The sequence below is a fragment of the Oncorhynchus clarkii genome, chromosome 1 (genome assembly GCF_045791955.1).
Source record: "Oncorhynchus clarkii lewisi isolate Uvic-CL-2024 chromosome 1, UVic_Ocla_1.0, whole genome shotgun sequence".
NCBI classification, from domain to species: Eukaryota; Metazoa; Chordata; class Actinopteri; order Salmoniformes; family Salmonidae; genus Oncorhynchus; species Oncorhynchus clarkii.
This window is the reverse complement of record NC_092147.1, coordinates 63286439-63301259: the sequence shown is the minus strand read 5'-3', so window position 1 is coordinate 63301259 and position 14821 is coordinate 63286439. Positions and strand designations below refer to the sequence as shown.

Sequence of the window (14821 nt, the reverse complement as noted above, 5' to 3'; positions counted from 1 at the left end):
GGCTTGGTTTTTGATCTGACATGCACTGTCAACTGTGGGACCTTATATAGACAGGTGTGTGCCTGTCCAATCAATTGAATTTACCAATAAAGTTGTAGAAACATCTCAAGGATGATCAATGGAAACAGGATGCACCTGTGCTCAATTTCGAGTCTCAGAGCAAAGGGTCTGAATATTTATGTAAAGATGGTATCACTTTATTTTTAATACATTTGGAGAATATTTTTTTTTTAGAAAAACCTGTTTTCGCTTTGTCATTATGGAGTATTGTGTGTAGACTGCTAAGGGTTTTTTAAGCCATTTTAGAATAAGGCTGTAACGTAACAAAATGTGGGAAAAGTCAAGGGGTCTGAATACTTTCCGAAAGTACTGTATGTGTTAAATGCTTGTAAAAGTGTGTGTTGTACATGCATGCGTGTGTGCCTGTGTGTCTGCATGTGCGTGAGAGAACTATCAGGGCTGCCCCCCCCTTTCACTCTGGGTTTTCATATCCAGTGAACGTCTGCGTCTCTTTCTGTAATACCTTTTTGGACACTAGTCTAAGGCCAGATGTGTCGAATGGCTCAGCCTTTAAACCCCTGGCTGGATGCTGTGGATTTCATGCCTTACTGCAGATACTCTCTCTAACATAATAAGGGAAGTGACAGCAGCTTGAGGGAAAGAAGCAATAAGTCAAATTAACATAAATTCAGATGGTAATGTATTCTGCAGCTGGGGCTGACTTGCTGTGTAAAAGAGACACTTATTTTGCCAAAAGATTCCATTTTGAAAAGAGCATAGAGGAAAGATTGCAAAAAGGTTTGCTAAGACTGCAAGTATAATGAACATATATTAGTCAGGATATTTCAGAGGATTTAAAGAGTTGTGGTATTAAGTTTCAATACCTGCACAAACACAATTTCCCTATTGGCATTTCATTACACAAGATAAGCATTAAGCAAAATGACGATCTGAGCTATTTTGCCTTATCTGTAATTAGATTTAAGACAGAGGGTCAAATCTACTTACATCCCAACTGACACAAGATTACATTTAAAGAAACAAAATGCAGCTACAGTTAAATTAATTAACCGCTACGTTTAAGATTAATCAGAGTTCAAATGTAATTACTTCAGGCCCAATTCACCAGACCTTCTCTGCTTCCTTGTTGAGAATAATGAGTGTGAGGGGTAATTAGTGCCACAGAATTACCCAGAGTCATTTGAATTCCCTAATTTGCATTTGTATTGGGATATTTAATTTGAATGTATTTTTTTACATTTGTAATGCACCAATTGAATCATTGAATTCAGAAATTTAATTTGCATTTAATGAATACTGCATTCAGTTTTAAAATTACATTTCAATTGAATCTACACATTAAATATTTACATATTCAGTTTCAATATGGTAGATATTGCATTCATTGTCTGTGTATCAAGTTCACAAACTATAATTTCCCGTTTATTAAAGTTTCAGATATTCAACATCTCAGATGCATTCAGATTCAACTTTAAAATGCATTTCTTTAATTTCAGATTCAAATCCAGAGACAACATCCTGGTACTTGTGGTACTCTCTGTGGTAAACAGTATCTTCTGGCGCCAGTTTCTGGAGCCAGGTAGGCAGGTTTCCATTGATCCAGGTTTGTTTGACAAAAGCAATCGTGCCCCAAAAAAATTTGACATGTGTAATGGCAATAGAGATATTGGAGAAATGATCTAAAGATTGACAACATTTGGATCCATTCGTCAGGGGTGTATAACTTTCTTTATTGGGACAAATGATGGAAACTGTGCTTTTGAAATAAATTATGATTGTCAAATTATTTTGAAGGCACCTAGGACATGACGTCACCGTGTAACTATAAAGTTCCACTCACAATTCATTTCTAAATGCCTCTGTCTTGCAAAATCAATTTTTTCCGAACTATAAAATGTTTTTTTGCAGGACAACGATTGTCCTGACTTTCAAGAATGCCTGAATTGCTTCGACTTGCTTTTCTGGTTGGCTGGATAGTTTCACTGTCCAAGTTTCCCCATGGCACGGACCCGTGGAGATACGTTGGCACATGAGATTAATTAGAATATGGCGAATATTAGTCAATTATTGCATTCTATCCATCCTGGCTTTCGTGTGCTACCTGAGACGTGAAACAGATAAGCGTTAGCCTGGTTTGCCCTCCCACCTATTTATTAACGCGCAATTTGCCTAAATGGGCAATGGAAACACTTCAATCACTACAAATTTATTCGACACTAGTTAAATCATTACGTCCAGCTGTTTTCATCGACACAAGAGATTTAAATGGAAACACACCCTAGCAGGCAACTGTCGCATCTATTTTTTATGCAAAACTTTGTAAATATTGACAAATAAATAAATAAAAATCCCTGGACAAGTTCATGGAAACATAGCTACTGTGGCATGCTGAATCCATTTTCTTCCTATGAATTTGACTAGTGTTTGAATCGTTTTGGCTATAACCTTTTATGACCCCATTCCTGAAAGCTAAGATGCTCTGGAACATGGTTGTGCCTGCTGTTCCCCTCTATAATTATCCCAGGCTACGCAGGACACGTTAGAAGGGAGTGTCACAGAAATCGTAATTTGGCCTCCATAAGAATATAGTTGAATAGTCCTCTCATAGCCCTTCTAAGGCTAGCCGTCACACTCCCTATTTAATCTTGCTCTTGTGACTGACTGAGTTCGAACCAGGTCTCCTGCACGTCACAAGATTGTGTTAGCCCACTTATGCCTGTGGGGAAGAGTTCAGGAAGTTTATATAAAAGGACAACACTTTGTTCCCCCAGGGGAACAGAAGGCACGTCCATGTTTCAGATCGTCTTAGCTTTCAGGAATGGGGTCATAATAGTTTATAGCCGAAACGGTTCAAATGCTAGAGCCAAATTCAACAGAAGAAAATAAGTTCAACATGCCACACTGGTTTCAGAAACTGCCAGACGCTACTGTTTACCACAGAGAGTGTTTGATTTGATCGGTCCTCCTTCACCTTTCCTGGCTAGAAAAGTACCAGGATGGTGTCTGGTTTTGAATCTGAATTTAGAGAACTGCATTTAAAAACTGAATCTGAGAAGTTGAGTATATGAAACTTTGATACACTTAAAATAGTTTGTCAACCTGATACACAGACAATTATGACCCCATCTACCATATTGAAACTGAATATATAAATATTTAATTTGAATATTCAATTACTGAAATAGAATTTTAAAACTGAATGCAATATTCATTCATTTCAGTTTCAAATCATGAAATACAAGTTCAATTCATGAATAAAATTATTACATTTGTGCATTCCAATATCCTAATACAAATTCAAAATTATGGAATTCAAATACAATATTTTGTGTGGCGCTGAAAGCACATACGCACACACAGAGTAGTTAGAGAGCAGAGGGAGTCGGAGCGCCGACTGCATTACCTTTCCGAAGCTTCCCTTCCCAATGGCCCGGAGAATCTGGAAGTGGTCAAAGGTTACTGGGAAAACAAAGAAAAAAATCTGTCAGTGACACAGATCGGACAGGCAAGTTGCTTTGTTGGTGTCATACAGTAGTAGCATCAAACATTTTGAAAGCAGTTTAAGGAAAAACTTGGGAGAGCAGTAACAGGGAAAAGGTTATTACAGGTTATTACAGAAACGTCTACAGACAATAAGCTCCATTTCTAAAGACTGGCTTGAGCCTTTTAGGATCTCATAGTATGCTATTATACAGTAGATACAGTAGAACATAATCCATTACTGTGAAATAATTAGCTTTTTGTAACACTGGTAATTTAAATGTGTTATGTGGATAATTTGCAAAGCTCACAAGCGATTAGAGGGTATCATCTCGATTGCAGTAATAAAACGATCATGCCGCTGCGTCGTTGACTAAAAAGAAACAGTGTAGCTGAAAACCACTAATTTGCAATTGGTGCATCTGATTGGAATGTCATGAGCAGCGGGTTAGCGTTTTTCGGCATGAATCTTGTTCTGGAAGCAGATATGCAGAGTGGTCACTATCTAGCACACCCACAAAGTAATCAAATCTGAATTTAAACCTAACCCCAATGCCTAAACTTAACCTTAAATTAACAAATTTTTGTTTTCATGAATTTTTTCAATATTGCCAATTTTTTATCTGCAGCTGGCCCTCTAAGGGAAAATCTCTCAGTTCTGCCTCCAGGATACGACTCTTGACATTAATAGTCAACCTGCATGTCATGGTGGGTAAGGACCATGGAGAAGGGAGCCTCTGCTGCCCTGTCAGAGTGAGTGTCGTGTGGGTGTCATGAGGGCTTCCGCTGGCCTCACCCTGTGGCTTGTGTGTGTGTGTGTGTGTGTGTGTGCCAGGCTGGAGCTTCCCTGGGCAGACAGCTTCTTACTAACTAACTTACTCCACGCTATGCCATCCACCGGACCAGACCTTGGCACACAGGCCGTGACTGAGAGGCCACTGCAGAGGCGCCACACAAAAAGGCATCAGGCCTGGTTTCCATGTTTTGCTCTGGAAGATGAGCTAATCCTCCCTGGATTCTTCCGGTTCAACATTTTGTACATAGCTAATCTTTAAATATGGCAGGGCTTTGATGGAACCACAGCAGATGAACGCGGGAACAGTGGAGAAGATGTGGGAAACACTGACTGTACTTGTAATGTAATTAGATTACTTAAATGGCTAGGTGCACAGAAACGTCAACAGATAGGACCAAATCCATGTTGTTGTTATACAGGGATCAACCTACATTACAGCATAAACATCATTCTATCCCGGGTCAAATAATGTTGCAGAATAGTTTGGGGCTCTGTGAAGTGGGTTCGGGAGCAATATTTGTGTAAACAAATACGCAACATAAACAGGAAACACTATGACAGATTTGATTCAATCCCGTTTCGTCTCAGATAGCCTACAGGGAAAATCATCATATCCACACCAGTGAGTTGGATTGCTATAGCAGAACATTCTCTAGGCTATAATAAGTCTCTGTGTGTATTGAGATTGTCTGTCGTACACCGAATGCTGTGTATGATGGAGGGTCGATAGGGGAAAATATACAGCATATTGCATTATGCCACCTCAACCTTTCCATCCATCTCATCAATCTGGATCTTCCTTAGAAAGAGTGAATCATTGTAAGATGGGAAACATACAAAACGGCCCCTGCCTCTGCCTAAGCGTCAGCTGGGAGTAGCCCTGTGAAAATCAGGCCATTCTTTTGAATTAGTGTCAAGTAGAAAAGGCCTGGGGCCTCATGTATAAACGTTGCGTACAGACAAAAAATACCCTAAAACATGCGTGCACCAGTTTTCACGGAAAATTTGGCATTTAGAAACTCAACATGACATGAGAATGTACTTTGCTTCCCATAAACCTCAGGCCATGCGTATGCCGTTTCTAATAGTTGAAGTCTTGCATTGCAAGCAGGAAAGTAACTGAAGCTTTTTCTGCAAATGGAGGATATGACATCCTTATGAAAAAAAAAAAAGATAAATATACTGAACAAAAATGTCACTCCAGCTGCAGAAGGTGCCTAAACTCTGAAAGCATGTTACTGTTGTTCTTGTGGCAAAATGCAAATCCCTCAAGGTGCTAAAATGACTTTAGGCCAGTGGCACTGACATCATTGGTGATGAAATCATTTGAGATGCTAATCAAGATGGATGTAATGTGTCAGATTAAGAATTCCCTGGACCCCCTGCAGTTTGCTTACTGGGCAAAGCAGGGGGTGGAGGACGCCACTCTGACCCTTCTTCTACAAGCACCAGGAACGCCCACAAACCCATGCGAGGCTTCTGTTCATCGACTTATTGCCGGCCTTCAATACTATTCCAGCCTCACATGCTAGCAGAGAAGCTTCTCTCCCACTTAAAGCTGGACGTGAGCATTGTGGGCTGGGTAGTGGACTTCCTTACCGACCGGTCCCAACAAGTGTGAGTAAATGGCGTCATGTCAAAGGAGCTCTGCTCCTCCACCGGATCCCCACGAGGCTGTGTGCCCTCTACTTCTGTTCATACTATACACTAAATGACTGTTGCAGTGAATAGAAAAACAGGCACATCAAGTTCGCTGATGACTCCGTCATCGTCGGTCCACTACAGGATGGAGAGTCTGAGCATGGACCTGTGGTAGTGGACCGTGTGAAGGTGAGAGAACTGATTCCTCCAACTGAGTGTCTCAAACTAAAGATATAGCCATTGACTTTAAAAAGGCAGCCACTGAACCCCACATCCACTGTGGTCATGGGAAATGACTGGTCAGTACTGACAAGTACATGGGAAATGTGCTGGACAACAAGCAGACGTTTGAGGAGAACACAGATGCCATGGGACAGCAGCAGCTATTTTGTTTTTTTGAAAGCTGAACACTGATTTACAGGACTTATAATGAATCCCTATTGATGTTCTCGATGGTGGACTGGTCTGGAAATCTTAATGTTTGCAACAAAAATAGGTTGGACAGGGTGGTTAAGGTGGTCAGCAAGGTCATCGGGGTGCAACAGGCACAGGTCTTAGTGACATTCAGAAAACAAGTTGTGAGTGGAGCGACTGTCCTGACCACCCCCTCTGACGATTGTGCACTTTTCCCCCTCAGGTTTGTTGTTTTAAAACTTCCCAAACTCAACAGCAACAGATACAAGACCTATTTTATCCCACAGGCCATAAACTTTCTGAAGCTGCACATGATACTCCTTTTAACTGTTTTTTTTTTTTTTTTTTTGAATTTTACCCCTTTTTCTCCCAGATTTCGTGGTATCCAATTGTTGTAGTAGCTACTATCTTATCTCATCGCTACAACTCCCGTACGGGCTCGGGAGAGATGAAGGTTGAAAGTCATGCGTCCTCCGAGACACAACCCAACCAGCCGTACTGCTTCTTAACACAGCGCGTATCCAACCCGGAAGCCAGCCGCACCAATGCGCCGGAGGAAACACCGTGCACCTGGCCACCTTGGTTAGCGCACACTGCGCCCAGCCCGCCACAGGAGTCGCTGGTGCGCGATGAAACAAGGACACCCCTACCGACCAAGCCCTCCCTAACCCGGGCGACGCTAGGCCAATTGTGCGTCGCACCACGGACCTCCCGGTCGCGGCCGGTTACGACAGAGCCTGGGCGCGAACCCAGGGACTCTGATGGCACAGCTGGCGCTGCAGTACAGCGCCCTTAACCACTGCGCCACCCGGGAGGCCTCCTTTTAACTGTTTTAACTGTTTTTTAAAAATAGTTGAACCCTGACTGCACAACAAATTTTATTTGGCTCATCGCGCTCTAGCGACTCTGTGGCGGGCCGGACACCTGCAGGCTGACTTCAATCGTCAGTTGAGCAATGTTTCCTCCAACACATTGGTGCAGCTGGCTTCCAGGTTAAGCGAGCGGGTATTAAGAAGTGCGGCTTGGCGGGGCATGTTTCGGAGGACGCATGACTCTACCTTCGCCTGTCCCGAGCCCGTTGGGGAGTTGCAGCGATGAGACAAGATCACAAAAAAATAAAATAAATAATAAAATAAAATTATGCTTTGGAGACAAAACATTGAATAAAACTGAATTATATTCCATGTATGCATGGTGTTGAAATATCATTCATGATATTGAATGATGAAGACGAAATTACTATTATAACAATGGACTAACCGGTGCCCCTGCACCAGTACCCCCTGTATATAGCCTCACTATTGTGATTTTACTGTTGCTCTTTAATAATGTTACTTTATTTATTTTTTTATTTTTTTAAATGTTTAACTGCATTGTTGGTTAGGGCTTGTAGTAAGCATTTCACTGAGTTCTACACCTGTTGTACAATTATATGGAAATGGCCTTTTACATTGTAGAACCATTTAATGGTTGTAACTGCCAATTGGGTAATTGTATGGTCCTCGGGGAGTCCAAGTGGTCAAGTGGTCCAAGCGCTTATTAAATGTAGGCCTACCGGTTTGAGCTCCTGTTAGACAGATTTGATTTGGCTTTCTCAAGGAGAGTCTGTACAGTCTTGCCCTCTACCGATGTCCATTCAAATAGGACAGGTTAGGGCTGATAAAGGCTTTTTCTTTTGGGATATTGCCCATGCATATTTGGATACATCTACTTGTATATTTTGTATGATATGGCTCTTTCACCATTGGATCACCAAGACCTGTGAATAAATGTACACTGAGCCAGTCTACCTGCCTTGCCTTCTGCTCATTTCATGCCCTTATGGCCCTATTTTACAATTACATAGGCTGTCTAGTAGCCTCAATAAATAGACAAAGATTTGTAGCATGTATTGATTTATCTTTTATCTGACTTGAAAACGTGCGACTCCACCATTTGGCTCTTAGAATGCACGACTTGGACTCGAGTCTTGACCCGTTCTACTTGAGACTCGGACCTTGTGACTTGAGAATTGCGACTCGAATAATAGTGACTTGGTCCCACCTGTGGTATCTGGTGCGACCACCATTTGCCTCATGCAGCACGACACATCTCCTTCGCATAGAGTTGATCAGGCTGTTGATTAATGGCCTGCGGAACGTTGTGCCACTCCTCTTCAATGGCTGTGAGAACTTACTGGATATTGGCGGGAACTGGAATAAGCTGTCATACACGTCAATCCAGATCATCCCAAACATGCTCAAGGGGTAACATGTCTGGTCAGTATGCAGGCCATGGAAGAACTGGGCCATTTTAAGCTTCCAGGAATTGTGTACAGATCCTTGCGACATGGGGCCATGCATTATCATGCTGAAACATGAGGTGATGGCGCCGGATGAATGCCACGACAGTGGGCCTCAGGATCTTGTCAAGGTATCTCTGTGCGTTCAAAATTGCCATCGACAAAATTAAATTGTGTTCGTTGTCCGTAGTTTATGCCTGCCCATACCATAACCCCACTGCCACAATGGGGCACTCTATTCACAATGATGACATCAGCAAACTGCTCTCCCACACACGCCATCTGCCCGGTACAGTTGAAATCGGGATTCATCCATGAAGAGCACACTTCTCCAGTGTGCCAGCGGAATTGAAGGTGAGAATTTTTCAACTAAAGTCGGTTACGATGCCAATCTGCAGTCAGGTCAAGACTCTGGTGAGGACAACGAGCACACAGATAAGCTTCTCTGAGATGGTTTCTGACAGTTTGTGCAGAAATTCTTTGATTGTGCAAACCCACAGTTTCATCAGCTGTCTGGATGGCTGGTCTCAGACAATCCCACAGGTGAAGAAGCCAGATGTGGAGGTCCTGGGCTGGTGTCGTTACATGTGGTCTGCGGTTGTGAGGCCGGTTGGACGTACTGCCAAATTCCCTGGAACTCCCTCTGGTGGACATTCCTGCAGTCAGAATGCCAATTGGATGCCCTCAAAACTTGAGACATCTGTGGGATTGTGTTGTGTGACAAGGCTGCACATTTTAGATTTAGTGGCTTTTTTTGTCCCCAGCACAAGGTGTACCTGTGTAATGATCATGCTGTTTAATCAGCTTCTTGATATGCCACACCTGTCAGGTGGATGGATTATCTTGACAAAGGATAAATGTTCACGTACAGGGATGTAAACACATTTTCACACATTGAAATATTTCTGGGATCTCTTATTTCAGCTCATGAAACACTTTATATGATGTGTTTACATTTTTGTTCAGTGTAACAATTAAATAGACATACTAGGACAATGTTTAAAAACTCGCAGGCAGTGCAGCATATTTACGTTCAGAGAAAAAGTTCATGCAAAACATTGAAATCAAACGATCTGTTTACAGGTTCACAACAATTTGCAAATGTTTTTTTCTTTCAGAAACTGTCAGATACTGCAAATGTCACTGTAAAAGTTTAAAAAAAACATTCTGCCAACAAGTTCAGAGACATTTGATCAAGTTCGACATTGCTATTTCCTTTTTAAAAAACTGCCTTGACCGAAATCCAATACTTCCAAAGTATACAGCAAATAAGGGCATTATTGTCAACTTTAAAAGGTGAATAATGGGTATTTTTCAGGCAGTTTTAATGCTCATTCACACCTGCAGTTTCAGGATGGGTCTTGTATTATAACTTGAAACATGCTTATGTATGGCCTGCACAAGTTTATAAAACTAAATATTAATCCCAAAGATTGGAAAGCAGCTGCGCTCATCCCCCTCTTTAAAGGGGGGGACACTCTTGACCCAATCTGCTACAGACCTATATCTATCCTACCCTGCCTTTCTAAGGACTTCGAAAGCAAAGTCAACAAACAGATTACCGACCATTTCAAATCCCACCATACCTTATCCGCTATGCAATCTGGTTTCTGAGCTGGTCATGGGTGCACCTTAGCCACACTCAAGGTCCTAAATGTTATCTTAACCGCCATCGATAAGAAACAATACTGTGCAGCCGTATTCATTGACCTGGCCAAGGCTTTCACCACATCCTCATTGGCAGACTCGACAGCCTTGGTTTCTCAAATGATTGCCTCGCCTGGTTCACCAACTACTTCTCTGATTCAGTGTGTCAAATCGAAGGGTCTGTTGCCCGGGCCTCTGGCAGTCTCTATGGGGGTGCCACAGGGTTCAATTCTTGGACCGACTCTCTTCTCTGTATACATCAATGATGTCACTCTTGCTGCTGGTGAGTCTCTGATCCACCTCCATGCAGATGACACCATTCTGTATACTTCTGGCCCTTCTTTGGACACTGTGTTAACAACCCTCCAGCGGAGCTTCAATGCCATACAACTCTCCTTCCGTGGCCTCCAACTGCTCTTAAATACAAGTAAAACCGATCACTGCCTGCACCTGCCCGCCCGTCCAGCATCACTACTCTGGATGGTTCTGACTTAGAATATGTGGACAACTACAAATACCTAGGTGTCTGGTTAGACTGTAAACTCTCCTTCCAGACTCACATCAAACATCTTATATTCAAAGTTCAATATAGAATTGGCTTCCTATTTCACAACAAACCATCCTTCACTCATGCTGCCAAATATACCCTTGTAAAACTGACCATCCTACCAATCCTCGACTTCGGCGATGTAATTTACAAAATAGCCTCCAATACCCTACTCAATAAATTGGCTGCAGTCTATCACAGTGCCATCCGTTGTCACCAAAGCCCCATATACTACCCACCACTGCGACCTGTACGCGCTCGTTGGCTGGCCCTCGCTTCATACTTGTCGCCAAACCCACTGGCCCCAGGTCATCTACAAGTCCCTCCAGGTCATCTACAAGACCCCCCTTATCTCAGCTCGCTGGTCACCATAGCAGCCCCCACCTGTAGCACCTGCTCCAGCAGGTATATCTCTGGTCACCCCCAAAACCAATTCCTCCTTTGGCTGCCTCTCCTTCCAGTTCTCTGCTGCCAATGACTGAAACGAACTACAAAAATCTCTGAAACTGGAAACACTTATCTCCCTCACTAGCTTTAAGCACCAGCTGTCAGAGCAGCTCACAGATTACTGCACCTGTACATAGCCCATCTATAATTTAGCCCAAACAACTACCTCTTTCCCTACTGTATTTATTTATTTTGCTCCTTTGCCCCCCATTATTTCTCTCTCTACTTTGCACATTCTTCCACTGCAAATCAACCATTCCACAGCCGGCTCCGGAGGCGCCTGTGCCTCAGCCGAAGCTACCGGGGATGTCTGAGCAGGCTCCCCACGCCTCAGCCGAAGCAACTGGGGGCGCCTCGGCCGGTTCCCCGCACCTCGTCAAAAGAACCGGGGACGCCTCGGCTGGCTCCCCACGGCCGGCTCCCCTCGGCTCCCTTCTGCTCTACAGGTTCCAGCGCCTCAGCAGAGGCGACCGGCCCTCTCCTGGTCCTCGGTACCGTCCCTCTGGTCGACATTGTCCGGCAGCTGGAGCTGCGCGTCAGGGAGGGAGTACAGTCATGTTTACTCCCGCTCACCCTCTGCGGTGGCCAGTTGTCTTATTATTACGCACACCTCCCACCATCGTTACGTGCATCTGTGCATAGTGAGATTCACCTGGACTTCATCACCTTCCTGATTACCTCCCCTATATCGGTCACTCCCTTTGGTCCTTTCCCCAGGCATTATTGATTCTGTTCCTGCGTTTGTCTGTACGCTGCTCGTTTTTCTTGTTTTGTTCAATGGTTAGTTTATTTATTAAATTATTCACTCCCTGTACTTGCTTCCCGATTATTAGCGTACGGGTTAAAGTTCCTATTAAACTCAACGACTGCACCTGCTTCCTGACTCCCTGCATCTCCGTTACAGTAACAACTTAGACACACCATATTTTTTTTTATCACAGACACATACATTTCAATTACAAACACATACATGTGTCATATGATTAAATAAAAATATATGTACCACCACATCATGACCTAATGACAATCACATTCCTCAGTAACATGTGAGTCAAATAAACTTTTCAACTCCTCCAAGGAATCCTGGAGTTTCAAGCTGGTCTGGAGAGAATTCCAAGACCACCGAGCTGAATTACTAAAACACTTTTTGCTATGACCCATTCTGATTTTAGGAACCGTTAAAAAGTAAGCAGAAGTGAAACCGTAACTGCCATTTATTTTCTGGCCTTAAAGATCATAGTATACCAATGTTTAAGTCCACAAAGAGAGATCACAGTGATGTGTCAGATGCTTTTGGTTGGTAATAAACATAAGAGCTGCATGATACATGGTATCAAGTGCCTTCAGGGTAGTGCTTGAGGTCTGCATATAACAGGAATGGACACCATACTAGCTCTTTTCTGGACTTCTGGAAAAACAAGCCTTATGCCAGTAATAAAAACCTATTCTCAACTTGATCTTCTTTACCAGGTTCTCAAAATGACTAGACAAGCTCAGCTTCTCACCCACCCAAACTCGAAGGTATTTGTTAGTCTTGACTTGCTCTATTGAATTTGCTTCCAAGGTAGTAATAATATAAATGAGGTCCCTGGCCTTGTTTCATGCCGTGGGCAATTAGAAAGGACACGCTACTTCCTGTAGCCATCCATTCACTGTCAGAGGCCCTAGTCTCTCCACATGCCTTGCTAGCTCACAGTCATGCTGAGAGCTTGATTATGGGGAAGGCAGTGCCGTGCTTTCATGTTGCAGACCTCCCGGGCATGGATTAAGCCTGCTTCATAACGCAAATACTCTTTAGCTGAGGGTAACTCCTGACTAACACATCTCTCCCGCTGGGATTCGGTAAGTGTAGTTCAGTCCAGTTAAACACATTTCACGTTATTTTTACCCAAAGCATTTTACTGCAGTGTGGGACGCAGATCCGGCCTCGTCTGTAGTCGTTTTTTCTACTGTCAACTCTTCATAACCTTGGCATTATACCACCATTTCAATAATGTGTTTGCTTCCATTTGCCTTCTTTTCACAATAAGTGTCCTTCTTGCACATCAGACACAGAATAACGCTCAAGAACTGATTCCTGTGAATCTAAAGTGAGAGTGGTTGCCTATTTTAGGGTTAATTCACACTAAACGAAGGGACACAACGTAATTTATTGCAATCCATCTTCTGAATCAGCTCTTCTGTTAACTTTATGGGAAATTACCTACAGTCCGAGGAGAAATGTTGATATTCAAACAACAAAAGAGTAAAAGCTTCCTGTAATTTGGGTTATTTCTGGGTTAAGTGGTGTTCAACGGAAGCTGGTAGCATCTGCAATCACGACATTGACTCTCCTCCCCTTTCTTGCCTCAGGTTTCTGTGAAGTGCTGCATTAGGGCTGTGGGTTTTGGCCTTCATTCAGAGACAGAGTGGCATGCATGGTGTAGGGGATTTTGAACTTCTAAAGTTGGAAATCTGCAAGCATGGTGACGAGGATTGCACATTCTGGGGAATATTCATAGGTGGAAACTTTCCGTGAGAATAAACAGAAATATGGGAATTAACGGGAATATGCAAATTCAAATTAATACCATTTTAAATGTTTTTTTTGCATTGGATATATTTACCATATAAGGAGACAGAAACAAACCTTTAACCTTATCATAAGACATAATTGAAAATTATTAAATCCTTCCAATAGAAAAAAAAAACATTTTTAGTTACGAATTAAACTAATTAAATGAGTTGACTCTTCACATGGGATGATTTCACTGAACAACAAAAGGGAATATTGAATGATCCCCAATAATCCATCGCATCTCCCAAAAACATTTTAAGGTCTCAAAATATCCACTAGTACATATCAAATGGTTAAACAATAAGCACACAACATACATCTGTAAAATTATAGTCCAGAAACTAAAGCTTTGGTTGTCTTCCTCTCAGGCTTCCATGTATCCTCCCTGGACCTCCTCAATGTCCACCCCTTGAACATCAGACTCTGAGGCCTCATCTTCACTGTCACTTTCCAACCTTGTTGAGGGTGTCTCGTTGTCAGGCTCAAAAAGCCTCAAATTTTCCCGGATGGCCACCACTTTTTCAACCCTTGTATTGGTTAGCCTGTTACATGTTTTGGTGTGTGTGTGTTCTCAAACAAGGACCAGTTGCGCTCGGAGGCGGCTGATGTTGGGGGATTTGGAGGCTGGTGGAGGCAACCGGCAAAAGAGCCTCAGCTCCACAAAGTCCCTTCCACCAGGTGGCTGATGAAATATTTGGCACGACTGCCATATTGCTTCTCCATCCAGAAACCCTTGATTGGAAGTGTACTTCGCCAGACTGCCAAGAAACTTGCCCTCATCCAGGCCAAGGTGGTGAGACACGGTAGTGATGACACCACAAGCCTTGTTGATCTCTGCACCAGACAGGATGCTCTTGCCAGTATACTTGGGGTCTAACATGTACGCTGAGGCGTGTATGGGCTTCAGACAGAGGTCTTCACACTTTTTGATGTATTTCAGAACTGCAGTTTCCTCTGCTTGGAGCAACAGTGAAGTGGGCTGGGCAGGGC

General features: G+C 43.0%; 1 protein-coding gene across 1 annotated transcript in view; it reads right to left on the bottom strand.

Moving 5' to 3' along the window:
• LOC139410267 (serine/threonine-protein kinase 32C-like) overlaps positions 1–14821 on the bottom strand; it is a 139936-nt gene that overhangs the window by 82570 nt on the left and 42545 nt on the right. Inside the window, exon 2 of the mRNA XM_071155748.1 lies at positions 3425–3480. Within this exon, the coding sequence (XP_071011849.1) occupies positions 3425–3480 (56 nt within the window). The remainder of the gene's footprint in view (positions 1–3424; positions 3481–14821) is intronic.